The sequence below is a fragment of the Melospiza melodia genome, chromosome 8 (genome assembly GCF_035770615.1).
Source record: "Melospiza melodia melodia isolate bMelMel2 chromosome 8, bMelMel2.pri, whole genome shotgun sequence".
NCBI lineage: Eukaryota > Metazoa > Chordata > Aves > Passeriformes > Passerellidae > Melospiza > Melospiza melodia.
In genome coordinates, this window is record NC_086201.1 from 15882422 (window position 1) to 15905390 (window position 22969).

The 22969-nt window shown below is 62.2% G+C and overlaps 3 protein-coding genes across 6 annotated transcripts in view; 2 read left to right on the forward strand and 1 right to left on the reverse strand.

Moving 5' to 3' along the window:
* The window catches only part of SPEG (striated muscle enriched protein kinase), a 38100-nt gene extending 29047 nt beyond the window's left edge, over positions 1-9053 (forward strand). For all 4 annotated transcript variants that reach the window (XM_063161950.1, XM_063161951.1, XM_063161952.1 and 1 more), the window contains 17 exons: positions 106-278; positions 384-410; positions 728-880; positions 1100-1142; positions 1231-1299; positions 1434-3630; positions 3754-3906; positions 3980-4096; positions 4173-4340; positions 4596-4718; positions 4906-5070; positions 5253-5925; positions 6013-6252; positions 6325-6548; positions 7006-7081; positions 7337-7486; positions 7726-9053. In XM_063161950.1, coding sequence (XP_063018020.1) covers positions 106-278; positions 384-410; positions 728-880; positions 1100-1142; positions 1231-1299; positions 1434-3630; positions 3754-3906; positions 3980-4096; positions 4173-4340; positions 4596-4718; positions 4906-5070; positions 5253-5925; positions 6013-6252; positions 6325-6548; positions 7006-7081; positions 7337-7486; positions 7726-7933 — 4959 coding nt within the window. In that variant the 3' untranslated portion in view covers positions 7934-9053. The remainder of the gene's footprint in view (positions 1-105; positions 279-383; positions 411-727; positions 881-1099; positions 1143-1230; positions 1300-1433; positions 3631-3753; positions 3907-3979; positions 4097-4172; positions 4341-4595; positions 4719-4905; positions 5071-5252; positions 5926-6012; positions 6253-6324; positions 6549-7005; positions 7082-7336; positions 7487-7725) is intronic.
* A 1009-nt stretch (positions 9054-10062) lies between these two features.
* GMPPA (GDP-mannose pyrophosphorylase A) lies at positions 10063-14828 on the forward strand. Its single transcript, XM_063161956.1, has 12 exons — positions 10063-10173; positions 10242-10339; positions 10417-10520; positions 10906-11098; positions 11259-11318; positions 11460-11590; positions 12325-12459; positions 12631-12728; positions 12863-12909; positions 13007-13099; positions 13191-13359; positions 13448-14828. Exons 1-12 carry the CDS (start codon positions 10131-10133, stop codon positions 13546-13548), a joined length of 1272 nt encoding a protein of 423 aa, XP_063018026.1. The 5' UTR covers positions 10063-10130; the 3' UTR covers positions 13549-14828.
* Positions 14829-15735: 907 nt separating this feature from the next.
* Positions 15736-20322, reverse strand: LOC134421261 (rac GTPase-activating protein 1-like). The gene is given in 17 exon segments (XM_063161954.1): positions 15736-15787; positions 15861-15999; positions 16002-16079; positions 16082-16190; positions 16265-16397; positions 16545-16650; positions 16727-16928; positions 17000-17095; positions 17243-17404; positions 17615-17775; positions 18030-18150; positions 18507-18584; positions 19190-19243; positions 19431-19509; positions 19691-19827; positions 19911-20113; positions 20238-20322. Coding segments are annotated over 17 exon segments (1995 nt in total).
* Between the last annotated feature and the right edge of the window lie 2647 nt (positions 20323-22969).

Consider the following 22969-nt stretch of genomic DNA (forward strand, 5'->3'; position numbering starts at 1 on the left):
TCCTGGTGCACTGGGTGGGAGTGGTCCTCTGAGAGGGAACATTCATGCCCTGGGTAAAGCCCCTGCGTCCTGCCAAGCTCCCCTTTGCTCTGCACTGTCCTGTAGCCAGAAAACCTCCTGATGGCAGATTTGAGCAGCGAGCAGATCCGGATCTGTGACTTCGGCAATGCACAGGAGCTGACGTCTGAGGAGCCACAGTACTGCAAGTATGGCACCCCTGAGTTCGTGGGCCCTGAGATTGTCAACCAGACCCCTGTCTCCAGCGTCACCGACATCTGGTAAGGGTGGCCCTTGGGTGGTCGGTGGGCTCCCTGCTATGCCAGGAGAGACTGGGCACCCTGGAGGGCTTGTGATGTGCAGTAACTGTGCTCTCCTCTCTGCAGGCCTGTGGGGGTTATCGCATACCTCTGGTAAGTGCCCTGGTGTGTCTTCACAGAAGGGACACCCTTTCCACCCCTTCACCAGTTGCAGAGCTGAGGCTGTGACCATGCACATGACTCCTTACAGACTCAGCCTCCTTTCCAGCTGCTCCTACCTCTGCCCTCCCCATGGCACCAGGGCTGAGGTCTGAGGTCCTGTCCTCAGTCTCCCATACTTTCCATGCTGTTTCCCATGCTGTCCCCATGACCCCAGAGATGGGGTCTGGGGTCATGTCCTCAGTTCTCTGTATTTTCCATGCTGTTTTTCATGGCCACATGGCCCAGTGACAGTGTCTCCTCCATGGCAGCTTGACAGGGATCTCCCCCTTCGTGGGGGAGAATGACAAGACAACACTGATGAACATCCGCAACTACAACGTGGCCTTTGAGGAGAGGATGTTCCAGGGGCTCACCCGGGAAGCCAAGGGCTTTGTCATCAAAGTGCTGGTCAATGACAAGCTGTAAGTACTGCAGGGTCCCCTTCCCCATCCCCTGCCCCTTCAGCATGAGCTTTGTGCTCAAGGGAGGGTGGGGACCCCCATGCATCAGGGTACCCAAGGGCAAGGCTAGCTGCACAGCTCTGCTGGGATGCACCATGGGCAGCCAGACTCTCCTGCCCTTTCTCCCCTGGCCAAAGCCTGTGATCCTGGGTGTTCTCACCCAATGGTGTCGGTTCACAGGAGACCCAATGCAGAACAGACTCTGGAGCATCCCTGGTTTAAGGTGAGCCTGGGCTCAGAACTAAGAGGCCATGGGATTCCCTGAGCCTGCTGCAGGCTCCAAGGGACACCGTTCTTCCCTCACCCCACAGACACTGGCAAAAGGAAAGGTCATCAGCACCGACCACCTCAAGCTCTTCATCTCCCGTCGGAAATGGCAGGTGAAGGCAGGGGCTGGGGAGGCAGGGAGGGGGCAGGTGGGACTGTGTCTTGGGCAGGATGGGGGGATGTGTAATGGCAGGATGATGCCATGCCACGCACCTGAGCCTGACCCAGCCCTCTCTGCTGGCTGCAGCGCTCACAGATCAGCTACAAGTGCAACATGGTGCTGCGGCCGATCCCAGAGCTGCTGGAGGACACGTCCAACCACCTCTCCATCGCCGTGCCCCGGCATCTCAAGGAGTCACCAGCGCTGTCATCCTCCTCAGACTCAGACGACCTGGATGAGCTGCCCTTCATCCCCATGCCACACCAGGTGGAGTTCTCTGGCTCCCGCATGTCCCTCAATGAGATCCCCACAGACGATGAGACCATTGGGACATCCGAAGGGCTGCTGCCGGAGGGGGATGCCTCTGCCATGGAGTGGCAGAGCCAGGGCACAGGGAAGCCTGGGCTGGCCCTAGGGAAGCGGCCAAGGAGTGCTGGGCCACGACGACCATGTGCAGAGGTGGAGGCAGCTGGTTCCTCTGATGAGGAAGCCCCCGAAGGCCAGAAGCGGCCGGAGTATCCTCGCAAAGCCATGAGGAAGGGTTCCAGCCTGGAGTCCCCAGGGAGTGCCCGTCGGGGAGAGCTGAAGAGGGGCAGCTCTGCTGACAGCGCCCTGCTGCATCAACAGCTCCCAGGGACCGAGGAGGGGGCTGTGGCAGCCCGGGACCCCCGTGGGGCCCTAGCCAAGGCAGCCTCCATGGAGTTGCCAAGGAGAAAGATGGTCTGGGGGGAGGATGATCATGCCCAGCGCCTGGAGCTGATGCGCCAGCGGCTGCTGCGGGGAAGCTCTGGGGACAGCAAGGTCAGTGGCCTGCGGGGTCCCCTCCTGGAGACCCTGGGGGTCAGCCCTGACAAGAAAGTCTCACGGTCAGCCCGCCTGGAGCCTCCAGCAGTGCCACGGCTGGTGCGGGCAGCCTCCAGCGAAGCCACCTCGCCGCGCCTCCTCCCCGCTGAGTGCCGGCTGCAGAAGAGCAGCTCCTTCAGCCACGGGGATGCCGAGCCTGTCGTCCGGCACCGACGTTCTGGTGCACCCCTGGAGATCCCAGTGGCCTGCCTGGAGGCCCAACGGCTCAAGGAGTCCCCCTCTCTCTCTGCCCTCTCTGATGCTCGGCCCACAGCGCCGCCAGACACCCCAAGCACACCAACACCCCCTCCAGCAGAGATGGCTGTTCCCCAGGCCGGCCCTGCAAAGGCCGCCTCAGGGAGGAGGCGCATCCCTGAGGAACATGGCCCACCTGGGGCCAGCAAGGCTGCCACCACCACAGGGAAGAAGCCCACGGACAGGGGACAGGAGGACAAGACACCCACCAAGGCTGCTGGAGCCAGTGGGGAGGGGGTTGCCAGGACAGGAGCTCCCACCCCACCAAAGTCCACAACCCCTGTTCCCCAAACCCACATAAAGTCTTCCTATGCTAAGATGATGCAAGTCATGGGAGGTATTCAAGGTGAGGAGACAGCCACAGAGGAGCCCCCACCAACCACCAACGAGCCCCCACCAACCATCAAGGAGACCCCACCAGCCAGCCCTGCAAAGCCCCCTACACCAGCACCAGCAGCAAGGAGGGAGGTGAAACCCACCGGCTCCTCCAGCTCCTTGGTCATCCAGGACATCGATTCGGAGGAGGTCTTTGAGGCCAAGTTCAAGCGGAGCCGCGAATCATCCCTCACCCGGGGGCTGAAGCGCCTCACCCGCTCCCGTTCCGAGGACCGGCACCTGGCCGGCCCCCCAGCCTCTGACGAGGGCATCTACCGTCCTACACCGGCTGGCGTGCCCCTGGAGCTGCGCAGGGAGCGGCCCACCGGGCTGGCAGCCAAGTCCAAGTCGGTGCAGGACCTGCATGAGGTGGAGAAGGACGGGGGCTTCTTTCGGAGGATGTCCATACTCCTCAAGCGGACCCCGCCGGCTGAGAGGAAGAAGAGCATGGGGGAGGACGGAGGCACTGAGACCCCCCCACCTGGTGGGCGCCGCTTCTCCTGGAGCATGGCTCTGGCCAGCTCCAGGGAGCGGAGGGACTCAGAGAGCCTCAAGTCAGAGCCGGGGGGTGGTGGGGAGAGTGAGTCACCGGCGGTGGCCGTGCGGAGGAAGATCAGTGCCACCATGGAGCGGGTCTCGGCGCGGCTCCGCAGCGTGTCGGATGAACGGCCGGAGGGCGAGGGCTCCCGGCAGCTCCGTCGCGCCAGCTCCGAGGGTGAGAGCTTGCGGCCGGGGCCTGCCCCTGCCCCCGCGCCCTCCTCCGAGTCCCTGCGCTCCGAGGCCAGCACCGGCTCCGCTGCCTCTGTCAAAGGTGAGCGATGAGGGCGATCCCGCGGGGCTCTCCTGCGGGCAGCCCACGGCACAGTCGCTGTGGGTACGGCAGGCGTGGCCGCCCTGGCCTGGCCCCGCGCTCACCTGCCCTGGGTGCCCACAGGTGGGGGTGACACTCAGAAGAGGTCCCGCTGGGAGCGCTGGGGGCTCTCCCGGGGCAAGAAGGAGAAGACGGCCTCACAGCCCAGCATCCCCTCCAGCCTTCTGCGGGAGGAGGGACTCGCCGCCGGCCGGCCACACACACCCAGTGAATCGGGTAGGTGCAGCCCCAGGACGGGATGGCGGGTGTGTATCCCCACCCCAGCCTAACCCCCCAGTCTGCTTTCCAGATTTCCCCCCTATTTTCCACATCAAGCTGAAGGACCAGGTGCTGCTGGAGGGCGAGGCGCTGACCCTCTGCTGCCTTCCTGCTGGCAGCCCAACCCCACGGATCCTCTGGATGAAAGGTGGGGCGCTGCCCGCACTGCCTCGGTGGGTGGGCTCTGACAGACACCGTATCATCCCATTCTTCTCCCCCTACAGACAAGAGGTCCCTGCAGCCCGACAGTGGGCTGAACGTCGTCTCCTGCAAGGACGGACGTCAGATGCTCACCATCGCCAAGGTCTCCAGGAAGGATGCAGGGCTGTACGAGTGTGCAGCTGCCAACATCCTGGGCACAGCCATCAGCTCCTGCACGCTGGCTGTGGCACGTAAGGAGGCTGGGGGTCCTCGGGAGACAGGAAGGGCACAAGTTGGGCACATGGCTGGGGATCAGTTGGTGCAGGTCACTAGAGTACTGCTCTCTTGGGGCGTGCAAGAGACTGGGGCTTTTGAAAGAGGACAGGCTGGTTTTACATGAGTGTTTCCAACATCTCTGAACCCATGTGTTGTTATGCCCTCTCACTGCAGCAGCTCTGCTCTGCCCCTGGCTGGACAGCCAGCCCACCCTGTCTGTACCCTTGCAGGGCTCCCTGGGCGGCCAGGCACCCCGGAGATCCCCCAGAAGTACAAGAACACGGTGCTGGTGCTCTGGAAGCCTGCTGAGAGCAAAGCCCCCTGCACCTACACACTGGAGCGCAGACTGGAAGGTATGTGGGGCTGCCTCCCATCCCCTGGGAGCCACAGCCAGGAATATGGGCTCACGGAGGGGCACCTAGGAAAAAAGTGCCCAATATCCTCGCTGTCCCCTGTGGCTTGGCCAAATCAACGGCAGGGGACAGTGGGCTGCCCCTGTCCCAGGTTTGCCCTCCCTTAACCTTACTTCTGCTTTGGCAGGGGAGCACGAGTGGAAGATTGTCAGCACTGGTATCACTGACTGCTACTTCAATGTGACTGAGCTGCCTCCAGGGAGCACTGCCAAGTTTCGTGTGGCCTGTGTCAACAAGGCTGGGCAGGGACCCTACAGCAACCCCTCAGTAAAGGTGCATCTCGAGGCAGCAGGTGAGCAAGCCCTGTCCCATGGGCGTGGGGTGGCTATGGGGCTGCCTGTGGCCTCTGGGGTGCTTTGGGGATCCTTGAGTCCCATGGCATCTTCCCCTCAGGGCTCTGGGAAATGAGGTGCCACTTACAGCCCACTCCTAGCTTACCCCCACCAGGCTCACACCTCCCTTTGCTCCCTGTAGATGCCGGAGGTGCCCCAGCCAAGGATGTTGCTGTCCCCATTGCTGAGAAGGTGGCTTCCAGTCGGTCAACCCAGACACCCGAGAAGCACGTGGAGCCTGTGGCTGCAGGGGCCCCTCCCACCACACCGCCGCGCAAGCACAAGGGAGTGGTACAGAAGGCAGCTGCAGCAGAACAGGAGGGTGCCCCCACAGGGGTCCTTCCACCTCCTGCCCCCCATGAAGAGGGAGTGCCACCAGATCTTGAGCTTCCACCCAACATCACTGTCTATGTGCCTCCTGAGCTGATGTTCACCCCTCCTCGGACTGCTGCCTCTCCCCATACAGACACCCCCACTCCGGGCTCCCCTGCACCCCCCACGGACACTTCCCCCCCGCCCCAGGCTCCGTCTCCTTCCAAGACCCCCGCCGTTTCCCCAGTGTCAACCACGCCCAGCTCAGCCCCCACACCATCTCCCACCCCCAACACCACGCCTTCACGGAAGATGCCTCCCTACATGGTAACCTCCTTCATCTCCATGCCCCCCACATCACCCCCTGCGCAGGAGCCCACCACCACTCCCCCACCCTCCAGGGAGCCCCCAGCTGCTAGTGGGGTCCCAGGGGCAAAAGACAGCACATCACTGCGGCAGGGTGTCCCCCAGAAGCCATACACCTTCTTGGATGAGAAAGCACGGTGAGTAGCCATAGGACAAGATGCTCTGCCAGGGGTGTTCTTGCAGCACCCCACACCAGGGATGCTGAATCCTGCCCTGTGCCGCAGAGGCCGTTTCGGGGTGATCCGGCTCTGCAAGGAGAATGCCACAGGGAAGCACTTCATGGCCAAGATTGTGCCCTACGAGGCGGAGCGGAAGCAGAGCGTGCTGCAGGAGTACGAGATCCTCAAGGCGCTGCACCATGAGCGCATCATGGCCCTGCACGAGGCGTACATCACGCCCCGCTACCTGGTGCTCATCTGTGAGAACTGTGCTGGCAAGGAGATCCTCTACAGCATTGTGGACAGGTACAGGGGGGCACAGGGCCGCCAGGGACAGTGGCTGGTATGGGGCTACCTGCTGATGGCACCTGCCTCCAGGTTCCGCTACTCGGAGGATGACGTGGTGAGCTACGTACTGCAGCTGCTGCAAGGCCTCGAGTACCTGCACGGCCGCCGCATTGTGCACCTCGACATCAAGCCAGACAACATCATCGTCTCAGGCTCAAATGCCCTCAAGATCATCGATTTTGGCAGTGCCCAGACCTACAACCCACTTGTGCTGCGGCAGCTGGGGCGGCGTGCTGGCACCCTGGAGTACATGTGTGAGTGGGGCACCACGGGTGTAGTGGCCTGGAGGACAGGGACAGAACTGGGGCATGCTTATTGCCAAAGGGGTGCATGTATGCCTCTGCTCTGGGGGACTTGGGAATGGGGAGGAACTGTGTCCTTGGGGGTGGTGGGAGGCCTTTGGGGGGCTGGGTGTGTCTGTGAATTTCTTTAGCATCGCTGGGGTCAGTGGGAGAATCTGGGTGCTGTGGGGCAGTTGGGGTATCCTTGGAGGCTGGCTGGGCTCTGTCAGGGTGCTGCAGTGTCGGGAGGGTGTTGGAGGGTGCAGTAGTGGAGTGCTGTGGCTGCTGGGGGTGCTTGGCTGTATGGGTGTTGGGGATCCTGGGGATCTGGGACTTCTGTAAGTGCTGGGGATACTGTGGATGCTATGTGTGCTGGGATGCTGGGGCTGGTGTCTCTGTGTATATGACAGACCTGCTCCCCTGCCCACAGCGCCAGAGGTGGTGAAGGGAGACCCGGTGGGCTCTGCAGCAGATGTCTGGGGTGTTGGCGTCCTCACCTACATCATGTAAGACAAAGGGTCGGGGGGATGAGAACCTTGAAGTGTAGTCAGCCCCACCCAGGGCTCGGTGCCACAGAGGACACCAAGCTAACGGAGGGCTGAGGGATGCTGTAATCCAGCAGACCCTTCCCAGCTGGACATGGGGAGATGAAGACACCCTGGGTACCTGTGGCTTTTCAAACCAGGGATGGGGGGGAAGTGGGACAGCAAGTACCCTCCCATCGCTGTCCCCCCAGCCCATCACCCCCTCCATCACCACAGGCTCAGCGGGCGGTCCCCATTCTTTGAACTGGACCCCATCGAGACGGAGAACCGCATCCTGGCAGGGCGCTTTGATGCCTTCAAGCTGTACCCCAACGTCTCGCAGACTGCTGCCCTCTTCATCCGCAAGGTCCTCACTGTCCACCCCTGGTGAGTGCCCAGCCCAGCCAGGGAGGACACATGGCACAGGACTGTGCGTGTGACTGAGCCAGCCCCTGCCACATGGGACCCCTCCAGATATCCTCAGTGGGAGCCTGGAGTCCATCACTGCTCTTGGAGAGGGCTGGGACCCCCGGGTTTTGCAGGGCAAGGGTGGTGGCTGGCTTTGGGGGGTGGAGCAGCAGAGGGCACCCCTGGCAGTCCCTGATGCACAGCTGGCTCTGCCCCAGGAGCCGCCCCACGGTGAAGGACTGCTTCGCCAATGCCTGGCTCCAGGACGCCTACCTGATGAAGCTGCGCCGCCAGACCCTGACTTTCACCACCAACCGCCTCAAGGAATTCCTGGTGGATCACCAGAGGCGCCGCGGCGAAGCCGTCACAAAGCACAAGGTCTTACTGCGCTCCTACCAGGGCGGCCAGCCACCAGGGCCACAGTAACTGCTGCCTTGGCCGCGGCCACCAGGGGCCGGGGAGCCAGAGGAACATTCCATGGGCCGCAGTACGGGGCGGCTGAGGAGGAGCCGGGACGCGCCAGGATGAGTCCATGGACCTCACGTGCTGCTGTCAGGGGTGATGGTGGCCAGCGGCGTCATTTTGGCAGTGCTGGTGAAGAGGAGGCGCTGCCGCAGCCAGACCAGCAGTGGGGTCCGGCAGTGGGAGGGTGGTGGGAAGCCTTGCTGCAAGGAACAGAGAATGTGGCAGAGGGTCGGGGGAAGAATGGGATGCAGATAGAGGGGCACGGGAAGCCCCGGGTGGGAGGGGAAGAGCTGCCAGTTTGCTAGCCAGCCCTGGCCACATGGGTCCCATCAGCCGTGTGCCTTACACTGCAGCCCGCAGCTGCCCCTGGCCACGGTGTGCCAGTCCTCGTGCTCCCCCTGGTTTGCACACCAGCACCAGAAGACTGAGGTTGCTCCAGCGGTTCCTGCAGAGAGGGGCTTGCTCACAATCCCCTGCCAGCCAGCACAGCCCCAGTCCTTACAGCTGGGAGGGGGGGCTGCCAGCCCCCCACCTTCCGCTCCTCCCAGCCCTGGTCCTGGCAAGTGGGTTTGTGGCTCCAGGACCGATGCCGGTGCCTTCCCTGGGGCTGTCGGCTGTGCCCCATGCCAGGGTGGGGGACTGGCAGGCCCCCCCTCTTTGCAGGGGGGCACCCAGGTGCCATGCACATCTCCTGTGTCTGCTCAGGCCCACGCTGCTCGTGCTCTGCCCACCCAGCTCCAGACCTTGCCCTGTACCCCAGTACCAGCCCACCCGCCTGTCCCCAACCCCTCATCTGACCCCAAGGTGCCTTGCCCTGCCCTGTGCCCTCTCCTCAGCCCTCCCTGGCCGGTGGCACGATGTGGGGTGCCCTGAGCAGGGGCACAGGAGCAGTGGCTGGGCACTCACCTTCCTCATGCTGCTGTAGTGATAGGGCTTTATTTATTGATTTTGGGGAGAAGGCATCTGCTCATTCCAGTCCCCATTCCTGTCCCCTCCTCTCTGCCGGGCTCTGGAGTTGCCAATGTCCCAATGGTTTGGAGCAAGCAACATGCCAGAGCATCAATAAAGACTCTGAGCAGCCCCTCCAGTTTCAGTGCCTTCCTGGGAGGGAATGAGTGTGAAGTGCAGGCCCTGGTATCTCGGGAGGGTCCATGCCCCAAAACCTAAGGACCTGAGTCCAGAAAGGATTCCATTGAGGCTGGACTTCCATGTTGGAAACCTGGTGAAAAAGAGAAGCTGTGAAGCACTGGGGCGAGCGCAACGGGGCTGATTCACATGGCCCTCACGTCATGGAGTGAATATACGGAGTGCCAAAGGGCCCGATGGTGGCTGGGACAGCAGGACAGCAGGGCAGGGCTCCTGCTGCGGGCACGGCAGGTGCCGCTGAGGGACCTGATGCCTGGCTATAAATATCCGCTACCCATAAGAGGCCGTGCCGGGCCGGCAGGGACCGCTCCGGTTACAGCCCGCTGCCCCCCCAGCCCCTCGGTGCTGTGCCGGCCTCGGCGGGCAGGGGCACACGCGTACCGCCCGGTGCCTGCGGGCAGTCACACGCTCCCGACACACACACACACGTGGCTGCAGACCTGTGCCTGCCGCACGCCTGTGTCCAAGGACGTGTCAGAGCTCGTGGTGTCCCCGCAGGGCGCGCCGAAGCGCTGGGGCACACACACAGCCGCAGCACCTGCCCTGCACCCTCACGCTGCCCTGCACAGCCGCACACGGCCACAGCCGCTACCCGCGCACCCGAATGGATCGTGGCACCCCGCACTGAGCATGGCCCCGCACTGAGCATGGCCCCCGCACTGAGCATGGCCCCCGCACTGAGCATGGCCCTCGCACTGACCATGGCCCCTCACACTGACCATGGCCCCCACACTGACCATGGCCCCTCACTGACCATCATCCCCACACTGACCATGGCCCCTCACTGACCATCGCCCCCGCCCGGCACAGCCGCCCCGCAGGCCCCGGCGCCTCACAGCGAGCGCGGCCGCCCCCTGGCGGCGGGCGGGCGGCGGCGCAGGGCCCGGCGCGGCGCTGACGTGTCCCAGCCACGTGCGCGGAAGTGGCGGCGGGGCCGGGCCGGGCCGGGTTGCGGGGCTCGGTGGCGGAGCTGGGGCTCCGTGCGGAACCGCCGGAGCGGAGCGGAGCCGCGATGCCGCTCAAGGCCGTCATCCTCATCGGGGGCCCGCAGAAGGGTAAGTGCGCCGGGCCCGCGGGGTGCCCCGCCGGCGCAGTGCCCGGCCGACCCCGCTGTGCTCCGCAGGGACCCGGTTCCGGCCGCTGTCCTTCGAGGTGCCCAAGCCGCTGTTCCCCGTGGCCGGAGTGCCCATGGTGCAGCACCACATCGAGGCCTGCGCCAAGGTACGGGCTAGGACTGTAGAGCCAAGAGAGAAGTGCCATTCCTTTCCTTTCTGATCCCTTCCTCCGTCCCTCCCCAGGTGCCCGGCATGAAGGAGATCCTGCTCATGGGCTTCTACCAGCCCAACGAGGCCCTCAGCCGCTTTCTCGTATCGGCGCAGCAGGAGTTCAAGGTTCCCATCAGGTGGGCAGGAGCTCTCTCACCCCTGGGGCACCCACGGTGGCACAGCCTGGCTCAGCCCTCACCTGCTTGCCCCAGCCTGGCAGCCCCCAGTCAGCGCTTTGGCATTGGTCAGGTGGGCTCTGTCCCACCGTGGATGAGCACAGCCTGACTCCCCCATTAGTTCCACCACCTTTGCCTTGTTCCCTGCCCTGAATGGTTCCTGCTCCAGATATGCCTCTCTAGCACAGCTCTAAGCTGCCACAGTCTCCTTCTGTGCAATGCCTGCATGAAACGCATCACTGGATGGCAGGATTATGTCTCTCCAATCCTTCCCAGCCCTGCTGCTGGTTGGTACCACTAGACACCTGCTTCCCTAAGCCCTCCCTTTTTCCTGCTTGGCTTGTAGGTATCTGCAGGAGTACGCAGCCCTGGGCACAGGTGGTGGCATCTATCACTTCAGAGACCAGATCCTGTCAGGTGGTGCTGAGGCCTTCTTTGTCCTCAACGCAGACGTGTGCTCAGAGTTCCCCTTACAGGAGATGCTGGAGTTTCGGCAGCAGCATGGGGACATGCACAGCTTTGTCATTCTGGGTACCACAGTGAGTGGCAGTGCTGGGGAGCAGAAGAGCTGCAGTGCTCTGCCGTGGGCTTAGAAGCCAGCAGCTCCTGTGGTGGGTGGGTCCCAGAGCTCTGGGTTTCATCTGCTCTCCTCCCTGTGCCTCCTGCTCCACCACTGCTAACACTGTCCTTGTTTCCTAGGCCAACAGGACACAGGCACTGAATTATGGCTGTATTGTGGCAAATGCAAGCACACAGGAGGTACTGGAGGGCCTTGGGGAATGGAGCTCAGTGTGGGTGGCAGGTGCTGTGTCACCTGCGTGGGTCTGTGGTGCCAGAGAGGGTGTGGTGCCAGATGGAGGGGCTGCACCCTGGGATTCATGTCTCTTCCCTCCCCTCCAGGTTCAGCACTATGTGGAGAAGCCCAGCACGTTTGTCAGTGAGATTATTAACTGTGGCATCTACCTCTTCACACCTGCAATCTTCCAGCACATTGGTGAAGTCTTCCAGAGGAACCAACAGGAGCTAGCACTGTGAGTGCCTCACCCTGCTCTGTGTCCCTCCCACCCCCCTGCTTCCTGGGGCTGCAGCAGCACGCTCATCCTCCATACTTTCTCTATCTTTTCTCCTCCTCTGCCATCACTCACTTGTTTCCTGGTCCTGCACCAGCTGTCCTTACCTTGGGTAAGTCTCCCTCTGTGTCTGCACTCGCTGCTCTCTGGGCTGGATTGATCCTAGTGGTAATGCATGCTTTCCCTCCCTTCTCTAGGCTGCTGTTTCCTCTGCTCTGCTCCTGGTCAGCTTGAGACTTTCCCTCTCCCTTCGTCTCTTCCCACCCCATTCTCATTCAGCTCTAGACTAGAGGCTGAGCAATCCTTTCACCTGGGAATGCTCTCCTCCCCTCTCCAGCTCTTTGCACCAGCCAGCCTGTCACCTCACCCCTCTGCCACCACCCAAGTTAAAATCCAGCTGTGCAGGCTCTGGACTGGGGACAGGATCATACACCCACCTGGATTAGGTGGGGCTCTTGCACCATCAGCTTCTGGCTCAGAGCTTATTTTGGCTGTCCCTCTGCTGCTCTGGGGCTCAGTGGGGCTGTCCCAACCCAGCCTGGCAGCCAGCCTTCTCCCCACTTTCGAGAAGAAGCACGTGGCTAGGTGGGAATCTGGGATTGTCAGAGTCCCTGAATATGGGGAGGGTAGGTCTGCTGGGGTTCTTGGGTGAGGCCATGGCTGGGGTGAGTGTCTAACATGGCTTTTGGTTACAGAGAGGAAAATTCCAATGGCTGGCAGCGTGCAGAAGTGATCCGACTAGAGCAGGACGTTTTCACTGCCCTGGCTGGGAGTGGCAAACTCTATGTCTACAAAACTGATGGCTTCTGGAGCCAGATCAAGTCAGCTGGGTAAGTGCTGGAGCTGCTGTAGCAGGAGCATTGAGTGATCTGTACCAGGGCTGGGAGTGCAGGGTGCTCAGGCAGAGCCGTGGGGGCGGGTGGGTGGTGCTGATTTTGGATCCTCCTCTGCCCTGGTAGCACCAGAGTGACAATAACAATCTTCTGCTTTTCCTCCTCCAGCTCTGCTATCTATGCCAGCCGCCTTTACCTGAACCAGTACAGCAAAAGCCACCCAGAGAGACTGGCCCAGAACAAACCTGGAGGCCCTGTCATCCGAGGTACCATTCTCACACACTAACACTTTTGGGGCTGCCTGGGGAGGCAGTGGGACCCACCAGTGGGACCTCCCTTTATCTGAGAGGCAGGGGCTCCTGTGGGCTGCCTCCCCTGAATCCACTGCCTTGTGTTGCAGGGAACGTGTACATCCACCCGACAGCCTCCATCGACAGCACTGCAGTGGTGAGTGCAGGCTGGGGGGACCCTGGGGCTGGGACAGGCTCAGGGGTGCCAAGGGCATCACTGTGCTTGTCCTCATCACCTGCCTCTGCCCTCACAGCTGGGCCCCAACGTCTCCATAGGGGAGGGTGTGACGGTGGGCGCCGGGGTGCGCGTGCGAGAGTCCATCGTGCTGCACGGCGCCTCGCTCCATGTAAGTGGGGTTTGCCTGAGGGAGTCGGTGCTGACCCCCACCCCGTGCGGGGAGCCAGCAGCACCCTGCATTCCCCTTTCCTTCACCCCAGGACCACACCTGTGTCCTGAATACCATTGTGGGCTGGGACAGCACGATTGGGCGCTGGGCGCGGGTGGAGGGGACGCCCAGCGACCCCAACCCCAACGACCCCTATGCCAAGATCGACAGCGAGACCCTGTTCCGGGACGGGCGCCTCACGCCGTCCATCACAATCCTGGGTATGTTGCTGCTGTGTGGAATCACCCTGGGCCTGCTCACCGAGGCAGCTGCTCCCCTCCAGCTAAAGCCTTTGCCTTCCCCTCCCAGGCTGCAGTGTCACCATCCCGGCTGAGGTCGTTATTCTCAACTCCATTGTCCTTCCTCACAAGGAGCTGAGCCGAAGCTACAAAAACCAGATTATCCTGTGAGTCATGGGCAGCACCAGCCCCCTGCTCCCTGCTGTGCCCCACAACAAGAGCCTGCACTGAGGCCTCACATCCTGGGAGGTTCTCAGCACCCCCAGAGGGGTAGGTGCAGGCCAGGAGCCCTGCAAGTGCCTGACTACTGCTCCAGACAGACATTAAAGCTGATGAGCATCAGCCTTGCATGCTGCTTCTCTTGCAGCCCAGGGACCAGCCCTGGGCCAGGGTGAAGGCTTTAGGGACAGTACGTTGCCCTGGTACAAGCCTGTGTGTGTATGCAGGGAGCACTTGCTGCCTGCAGTGTCTTGGGTCCAACTTTGTGTATTTCTCCACCAAAGGGCACTACCAGCACCACCTTGCCACTCCTCACCAGGCTATCCCTGCACTATTTGCTGTCTGCAACTCCCTGGAAGGTCTTGGCCCATCTCTAAGACCTGGGAGCTTTGAATGTGCCTGTCATGTGTAGGCAGCTCACCCCACAGGAACAGATTGAGCTCACGATTTCAGCATGATTGCAACAGCCTGAGCTGGGCTCCTGCCTGTTGCTGGGAAAACAGCAGTGCCAGGCTGTCCTGAGGGCACTGGCACACACACATGAGGGCTGGGTCGGACTGGGGGCCTGCTGGCCCTGGGGGGAGCTGCAAGAACACCCCCTTCCCCCAGTACCACCTCTGCCCCCTGGGCTCAGTGCGTGCCAGGAGAGCTGCCAGCCCTACCAAGCCTGCTCTTGTCAGGCTGAGACCTGTGCCTGCTGCCTAGGCAGGGCTCAGAGTGAGGGCAGCAAGCCCCTGCTACCCTGGTGGGCCAACAGCCTCCTTCACACCAGCATGGCTGGAGCTTGGGGGAGCTCACTGCATATCTCCCCTTGTCACCAGCCACATCCTCTGGGCACCAGAGCAATCAACTTACATGTGAGCAAGTGGCACAGATTTAGCACTCACCTTGCCTCAAAAACCTGATTTTATGGAAGGCAGTTTCCTCCTGAGCCTGGCATAGATTGTCTACAGTAACCAATGCTGCCCTTTGTCCTTTTACCTCCCTGGTTTTGAACTCTGTGCTAAAGCCCTGCACTCCACCAAGGGCCCCATCCTCATGCCTCTCATTTTCAGCAAGGCACTGTATTAGGTATTCTCCATCCATCCAGTACCATCCCAGTTTGATGGATTTGGAGTAAATCCTTGCTCCTAGCCCTGTGCCTTCCTGTGCCAGCTCTCCTGTGGTCCTGGGCAGGGATTAGCTGTTTCCTTTGCTTTAAGCACATTAAACTCCTTCAGTTTTGCCTCTGCCTTGGATGTGTTAATTTCCTTGCCCTCTGGTGTACACTCCTGCACTGGAGAAAACTGAGCCAAAGTACTTGCTTTCAGGATTGCACATGAATTTTCTCTCATGTGCCCCATCTGGTCTGGCTTCTAGTAGGGACAAAGGTTTATTGGCTGCTTGATGTGGCACAGGGGCATTTCTTATCCCTGTTGGGTAATGCCTCTTTTCCCTAAACTCCCTCTGCCTGGTTGCCCCTTCTGCAGAGTTATCTGGGGGACAAGCCCTGCCTGGGACATGGCTCCGTTACAGCACGATCCTGCTTCCCCCTCTTGGAGGGAAGGAGCTGTGCAGCACAGCCCTGCTTGGGCTTTGTGCAGCTCCAGCACTGCCTGAGCTGGAGGGGAGGAAGGAGTTAAAGAGGCCTCCACCGAGGTGCCAGGAAGTCTGGAAACACTTTAAGGTTGTCCTGCCCTGAGCGGCAGCAGCTCCAATTACTTGAGGCCAAGTAATCTGGGCTCAGAGAGGGGCCTCCCACATCCAGGGCTCCAGAGCAGGAGAATAGGGCTTCAGCAGGGTGGGAGGGGGCTCTGCCTGCCCTCCCAAAGCACGGGTTCTGTGGAGCATTGCTCAGCTCCTGTCTGCTGCACAGCCAGGCTCCAGTGAGCCCAACCCTGCAGCAGCAGGGCAGGACAGACAGCAGCCACAGCCAGGTGTGTTTTGCTGCAAACATTTAATACAAACCTGATTCAAAGTACAAGCACTAGTGTAGTGTCCCTGCCACCACAGCTGGACAGAGCCAGCTCTGCTCCCCAGTCCCCAGGGAAGCAGAGCATTGAGCCCGGTACTGTCACCCCACAGGCAGCTGTCTGGTCCTGCAGCGTTTGCTCCTCCTCCAGTGCCAGCTCCGTGTCCCGAGGGAGCCACTGCTGCAGGCTACACAAGAGAAGGGAAGAACCGGCCCACCTTCCTCGGGGTTGGCCCCTGCCTGCGTGGGGAGAGATGAGTCAGGGGTACAAAGCGAGCTCCCCTGGGCCCCACCCACGCCCGACAGCACTCACGGGGGCCGGCTGGCCTTGCCCACGCAGCTCCTCAGGGTGCTGGGGAGGCAGCAGGTGCCAGCTGGGCTCAGCTGGTCTGACCTGCGCTCCGGAGAGCCAATGGGCTGGAAGAAGGGTCCTGCAGGACAGATTGGGGACAGCTATCTCACCCCAGCCACGGACACCAACACCTTTCAAGGAAGCCAAAGGCCATGATGGGTGGGGGCTGGGGCTCCTGTGCTCACCACGTTCACTACCTCCCAGGACTGCCACTGGCACCAGGTTCTCCTGCTCTGTCTCCACAAAGCCTCTCCAGAAGCTGGGTGGCACTGAAAGGAGTCGAGCCACCACCTGGGCAGAGAGAGGTGTAGGATGGGGACACTGGCAGTGCCCAGGGTGCACCCCACACCTCAGGGCCCCCTCACCTTGCACTGCCGAGGCGTGTCCTCCATGATGGCGTCTGGCGTGGGGTTGGCTGAGCTGTATCCCACCAGTGTAGGGCCAAACACACGGGACAGGTTGAGCACATCCATCTTGCAGTCAGGGCTGTGTGACACCCTACAGTGGGGGAACAGAGGGTGTGTGCATGCTGCCCAGCTCAGGGGCTCCTCATCCGCAGCTTCCCTGCTCTAAGGCACAAAGCCTGGGTGAGGGGCAGAGAGATGGGGAGATGAGGAGAGACCTGTGCCTGGATGAGACACTCACCTGAGCAGGTGCAGCATGAGGAAGGCCAGGGTATCCCTGTTGGCTGGGGGTAGCTTGCTCACCACATGGCGCAGGGCTGTGTCACTGGCAGCATCATCCGGGATGTCTGTGGCGGCGCCAGGGAGCAGTGTCAGGGGAGGAGCAGTCCCTTTCCCCTCCCTCACCTTGGGACCCCTGCTCACCAGCGGCCTTCAGGAAGGCAGGGCGGAGGCTGAAGGTGACCAGCGGTTCCTTGAGTCCCCGCAGAAAGTCCTTGAGCACCCCGCACACCACGTGGATGTCAGTCACAGTGCCGAGGGCAGGCAGTGCTCCCCCGGCCCGCAGCAGCTTCTGCTTCCACTCCCGCACCAGCTGCTCGGCACCTGGCACCCGGTACAGCCCTGTCTGGGGCACAGGGAGAAGGGCTCAGCCCCTGGGAACCACAGCACTGCCACCTTCACCATCCCGGCCCCTACCTCTGTCAAGCCTCGTTTCTCCACCTCGGTCACACACTGCACCACCAGCGTGGGCACCAGCGGCGGCGTGGAGGGCACGAAGTCAGCCAGCACACCCTGAGGAGAACAATGCCAACCTGCGCTGTGCCCACCAGCCAGGCCTGCAGCCACGGTGGGCAGAGGCTCAGCATCCTAGGGCCAGTAGCCCTGAAGCCTCATAAGGATGTGGAGAGGCCCCCAAGCACTGGTGTGATGCCCCCTCACCTCCTGGGGCCAGGCGTGGTGCTGAGGCCTGGGCGTGCAGAGGCTGGGGCACTGCTCCCGACACTTGGTGTGCAGCAGCAGCTGGCACTGGCAGCACTTGATGGCAGTCTTCCCAAAGCGGATGCGGGAACCACAGACACCACACAGCTCAGGGCGGATCACCTGGAGAGGGGGAACAGGATCAGGGGCTCCCCTTCTTGCAGATACCCAGTAACACTCCTTTAACTTCCCCCAGCCAGGTCCCACTGTCTCCATCCATTCCCCTGGCAGGTGGAGCTAAGGGGTTGGGGAATGTAGGACAGCTTTGCCCTCCCACCTCATAGCTGCCCCCCTGCCCACCTCCCCAGAGGAGAGAGAGGCTGGGTCACGCACCGTTTTGGAGGTGAACTTGTGCTGGACTGCTGGGAGACTCCGTGGGGGTGAGGGGAAGGGGGCTGGTGCTGGCTGTCCCACTGAGCTGCCCTCAGTGTGGCTCTCCTGCCCCGCAGCACGGGAAACCGGATCTTCACTGGTGCCCCAAACTGTGGTCAGCTCTGCAGAGGGAGGAGGCTGTGGGGGGACACCTGAAAGACAAGCCACTCCATCTACCAGCTAGGATGTGAGGAGGCTTTCCACCTCCCAGGGAATCTCTGCACGAGACAGTGGCATCTGGCATGTCCAGAGGGCCCCAGTACCTCCACGGTGGGGACAAGCATCCCCAACAGATCCCCTCCCTCTCCTGTGACAGCAGCACCTTGAGGCTGGTCTCATACCACCCATCAAACCCCTCCTCAGCCCTTCCTGTGACCTGCACGTGCAGAGACACGATGTCCCTGGCGAGAGCGGCGTTGAGGCACCAGAACAGCAGGCAGGAGGTTGTCAGCAGGGCCTGGGACCTCAGCAGGAGGGGGCATAGAGGGGACACACACCTGCCAGAATGGGACACCAATAAGACATGTGACTGCAGCCCCACAGTTCTCCAACATCTCCCACATGATCACTGGTCCACCTGATCCCCATCCCTGTGCTCCTGCATAGCCAGGGATGCTGCCACCATGGGAACAGGGGGATATGCAGGCTTCAGGACAGTGGTCCAGCATAGCCAGGGATGCTGTCCCCACTGGGACCAAGGTGATACAGGCTGATGGACACAGGCACCCAGAGGAGACAGCTGAGCTCTGTCCCCACAGCATCCACAGGGCTGAGGGCTGCAGCATTGCCTTCTGGCACTGGGAAAGCCCCTGCACCCCATCCCTGCCCAGGGCACGCTGGGGTCTCTACTCACGGCATTATGGGGTACCACTGAAGAACGGTGCCGCTTTGCCATCACCACAGGGCCCACCTGAGGGGCCAGGGACACACGCTGGAAACAGAAGACAGTGTGAAGAGCAGGCCGAGATGCTCCCCTCCCTGACATACTCCCCAGAGTACCCAAGCCAAGTGGCCTCAGCCCAGCAAAAAGTCCCAGTCTCAGCTACTCCCCAAGCACTGCCTGGCCCACACCAGGCATGGTGGGGACTGAGGCTTCCCCACCAGGTGAGAGCCAGCCCTGGGGCTGGGGGAAGCCAGGTCAGGCCTGCAATGCAGAGGTGTGAGCAGAGCGGGGTGCGGGATGCCCGCACATGGTGATGAATTATTGAGGAGCCCAGCTGGGCGACGGTGGAGCGTAATGGAGTTTCTATTGATCGTGGGAGGTTTGCCGAGAGACGATGCTCCCAGCACAGCATCAATAAATTAAATTCCCTGCCAGACTCCTTGCAGCCTCCTGTACTGGGACGGAGGAGTATCTGGGTGTCCTCACCTTGCATGGCACAGGGCCAGCACCCCAGCCTGGGATGCACACTGAGGGACCCAAAGGGCACATTGAGGGAGCGTGATCAGAGCTGGGGGATCCTCACCCACACAGAGGCACAGATACCACCTCAACACCAGCCCCCAAAACTAACACATCCCAGCATTTCCTCATACCTGCCTGTCCGGAGCTTTGCGCTTCAGGGTCCGCACCAGTGTCATATCAACATCCTGAAAGGCAGCAGGGAGTCTGGGGCTGCATCAGGCCAGGGGCATCCCCAGCATTCATCTCCAGCTCTGATAGCAGCCCACCCCTAACCATGGATATACAAAGGAGCTGTGCCACTGCAGAAGTGGGGCAAAAGGACCCCCTCACTATTGGGGTAAGCCCTGAGACTGACAACCAAACACTTCTTACCACGTCATCCTCAGTGCGGTCATAGCTGATATCCGAGTGGGACAGGAGGGACTGGCACGACTCGTCCACTGCAGATGACCTGCAGAGTGAGTTCAGCTGGAGCAATTCCCCCCTCACTGCTGGGAGCCCACAGCTGATGCCTCTGCAGAGCCCAGGCACTTCCTTGCCCAGCCAGCCCCTCAAGCCCAGCAGGGATGAGGGGAAGAGGGGCACAGCCGACCCCAGGGCTGCCCGAGGGCTTGGGGTGAGGACCTGCTCACCTCCTGCCGGGTGCCAAGGCTGCCCCAAGGCGCCGGCCAGCCAGGGCACTGAGAACAGAGCACTGCTCCCTGCTCAGTGCCTCGCTGCCCCATGGTTCCCGCATCAGCAGCTCGAGGACCAGCTGAAGTTTTCGCTCCTGCAAGTGAAACGGGGTGGTGGTGAGCAGGCTGAGGGCCCCGCAGCCAGCCCCGCAGGGTTCCCCTGCGGCCAGCCCCCGACCTGCTTCTCCAGCTCAGCCTCTGCCCGGTGCCGCTTCTTCATCTCCACCTCCACCTGGTTTCGGGCGTGCTTGAGCTTCACCTCCAGCGCTGCCCGCTCGGCCTCCACACGGGCCAGCTGCTCGCGGGCACGGCGCCCGTCCTGCTCCAGCCGGCAGCATCTCTGGCGTGTCGCCTCAAAGCACCGAGCGATCCGGATGCAGTCTGGGCACAACAGCGGCGGGTGGTCACTCGGGACGGGGGGCCAGCCCCCAGCTTCCCCAGACCGCCCCGGCGGCAGAGAAGAGGGTGCCGGTGTGCCCCGGGACGAAGGGTTACACACACCCACCTTCCTCCACGCTGCCGCCGAGCTCCAGGAGCTGCAGCCCGTGCTCCAGCCGGGCCAGGAGCTGCCCGCAACGCTGCCGCAGCATCCCGCCGCCCGGGATGGGACGGGATCGGGGCCCCGCAGCCGGCACCCGCTTTGCACGTCTCCAGCCGCAGCTCCTGCCCCACGCTTTCCGCCGGGATACCCCGTGGGGCCTCGGGACGGCGCAGGCGAGGGGGCGAGGGGCCCTCCCGGCCGGCCTATGTGGGCCGGGGGCCGGGGTGGAGCCCGTCCCGGCCCCGCCTCCGCCTCCCGCCGCCACGGGGCTCCCACCCACCGGCCCGGGGCAGCATTCCCGGGATCCCAAGGCGGGGGATGCCCCGGGGTGCGGAGGCAGCACTGGCTGCAGGGCCGCGGGGCAGGGTGAGGGTTGCCTTTGGGGGCAGGGGATGCCCAGGCTCTGGGTGTACCTGATGAGAGCACTTAAGGGGTGCACAGGCAGTGGGTGTGGGGTGCTCGGGGCGTGCAGCGGCATCGGGGGGATCAGGGGGCGTGAGAGGCGCTGGGGGTACCGGGATGCTGGAGGGGGCACCGCTTTGCCACGCCCGCATCCCGGGACCGGCGCGGGTATGCCAGAGGAGCCGATGTCCTTGTCCGCTGTCCCCCGCGCTGTGTCCCGCACACCGAGCGGCGGGCGGGGATCCCCCGCGCCGGCTCTCCCGGCCTGGCCCGCGTCCTGCAGATGGAGCCACCTCCCCGCAGCACAGCCCCGCCGCTGCGCGCCTCGCCCGTGCTCTGCCCCGGGTCCCTTGCCCGGCGGTGCCAGGGCTGCCCCCGGCCCGTGCCCCTCCCTGCCGCAGCCCCGGGCCCTGGCGGCGCTGCTTTCTCGCAGGAGGGTCGGGGCAGGGTGCGGGGGGCGCCGGTGAAAGGCAGCTCCCCCTCCCCGGTGCCTGTCCCGACCTGCTACGAATACCGGGAATAGCAGCGGGGCAGGCGGCAGGGCTGGGCGTGCAAGTCCCTGCACACACACACACACACACACACACACACACACGCACACACACACACACACACAGACACATACACGCACATAGAAATACTCATGAACAGCTCGCAGAATCCTCGCAGGCCTTCACACCCCCTCAGCTGACACTGAGCTGGAGAAGAGGTTTTGCACCCTGTGGACACAGAGCACAGCACCAGGTCCATCCCAGCACCTCGGTGACTCTTGGGAGTGGCTGTGGGCTCAGCAGGCTCCTCTCTCTGCGCCAGTCCCTCAATGAGAGCCTAGATAGTGACAAGAAAGGGGTATGGGAGAGTACTATTGCATGCCAGGGATGTGTCTCAGGCACTCAGTGAGAAAATAGCTGGGATCTCTACAATAACTATAAGGCTCGTGTCACTCCAAGGGCTGAAGCTAATCAGCATTTGTGACCAAGGTTATGTGGCACTGGGGACACTGGCCACGATGCTGCTGGATGGGTGCTGCTGCCTGGGCCCCAGACAGTGCCAAGGCACGGTCCCCCTTTGGGACAGAGACCACTGGGGGCTGCGACAGGCTGGGAGCACCCTGGCAAGGCTTTGCTCCATCCTGTGCCAGACCATGGGGAACAGAGGGTGCCTCTCTGCAAAGCTCCTTCCTCCCAAGGTTGAATATGAGTCAGGTTTTGGAGCGACTTTAATTACTACTGGATCGATAGGCTCAGCATGGCCGAGCAAAATCCAATTGCAACCCCGGGGGCCTGCCTGCTCAGCCCTTCCTGCCCACTCAGCCCTCCCTGCCTGCCTCTGGGGAGGCACGTGCTCCCTCCCTGTGGATGCTCCTCAATGCCACTGGCCCAGCACCCAGCCAAGGGGTAAGACCCCATCCTGCATATGCAGCCAGCACTGGGCCTGCTCAGCCCTAGCAGGGGACATGCATTCCTGGAGCAGGGCAGCAGGTGGAGATGCCCCAGCCTTGCCAGTGCTGCCCATGAGAACACGCACACACACCCCTGAACCCTTTTCCATACTGAATGCATGGAGCAGGTCTGTGGTCCTGGACCACCTTGACCCTGGGCACAAGAACCCTCAGAAGGGCAGAGTGGCCTTGGCAACAAGCAGACATCCCCTCCTATGCCCAGGGATGGGCGGGGGGCACTTGCCACCTATCCTGTGTCCCCATCACCGCCTGCTACCCCCTCCTAAGCCACCCTGGCTTGGCCAGGTACTGCATAAATAGCTGTTTGTGTCTCCACTCGGCCCCTGCGTGGGAAATAATATCGGCTGATGGAACATAATGCCCTGCTTCACATGTTCAATTTTATCATTTTCCGAGGCAGGCAATCTTCGTTTAAAGCTGAATGGGTTGGGGAATGTTAATGAAGCGCTGGCGCTGCTCTGCACCGCGCTTTATCTCTTGGAGAATAATTTGGGTGAGCTCGGAAATAGAGTTCCCAGTCCCAATTCAAGTGGCGGCAGCACCGCATGCCGATAAAAGTGTAATTCCTGGCCAGCGCGTGGCCCTGAATACATGACAATTTAACTCCTGGGGCCCCGCTGGGACTGGCTGCCTGCAGCTGCCTGCTGCTGCTTTGGGCCCCTGTGCCCTGCGTGCCCACACCAGCGTGGGTGCTCAGCCCTGGCAGGATGCCGTCTGTCACTCCCACCCAGCCCAGCCACAGAGCAAAGCACGCACACCTGGGAGGAGAGATAAGAGGGCTGGAGCTGGGCTGGAAGAAATCAGTCTCCCTGGAGAGGCAGGACCCCACAGG

Bases quoted from the DNA above. Each gene is read 5' to 3' on its own strand.
- GMPPA (XM_063161956.1), top strand. From the start codon at position 10,131: ATGCCGCTCAAGGCCGTCATCCTCATCGGGGGCCCGCAGAAGG. The intron at 10,521-10,905 runs GTGGGCAGGAGC...CTTGGCTTGTAG, and splicing joins GAGTTCAAGGTTCCCATCAG to GTATCTGCAGGAGTACGCAG. The intron at 13,100-13,190 runs GTAAGTGGGGTT...CCTTCACCCCAG, and splicing joins TGCACGGCGCCTCGCTCCAT to GACCACACCTGTGTCCTGAA.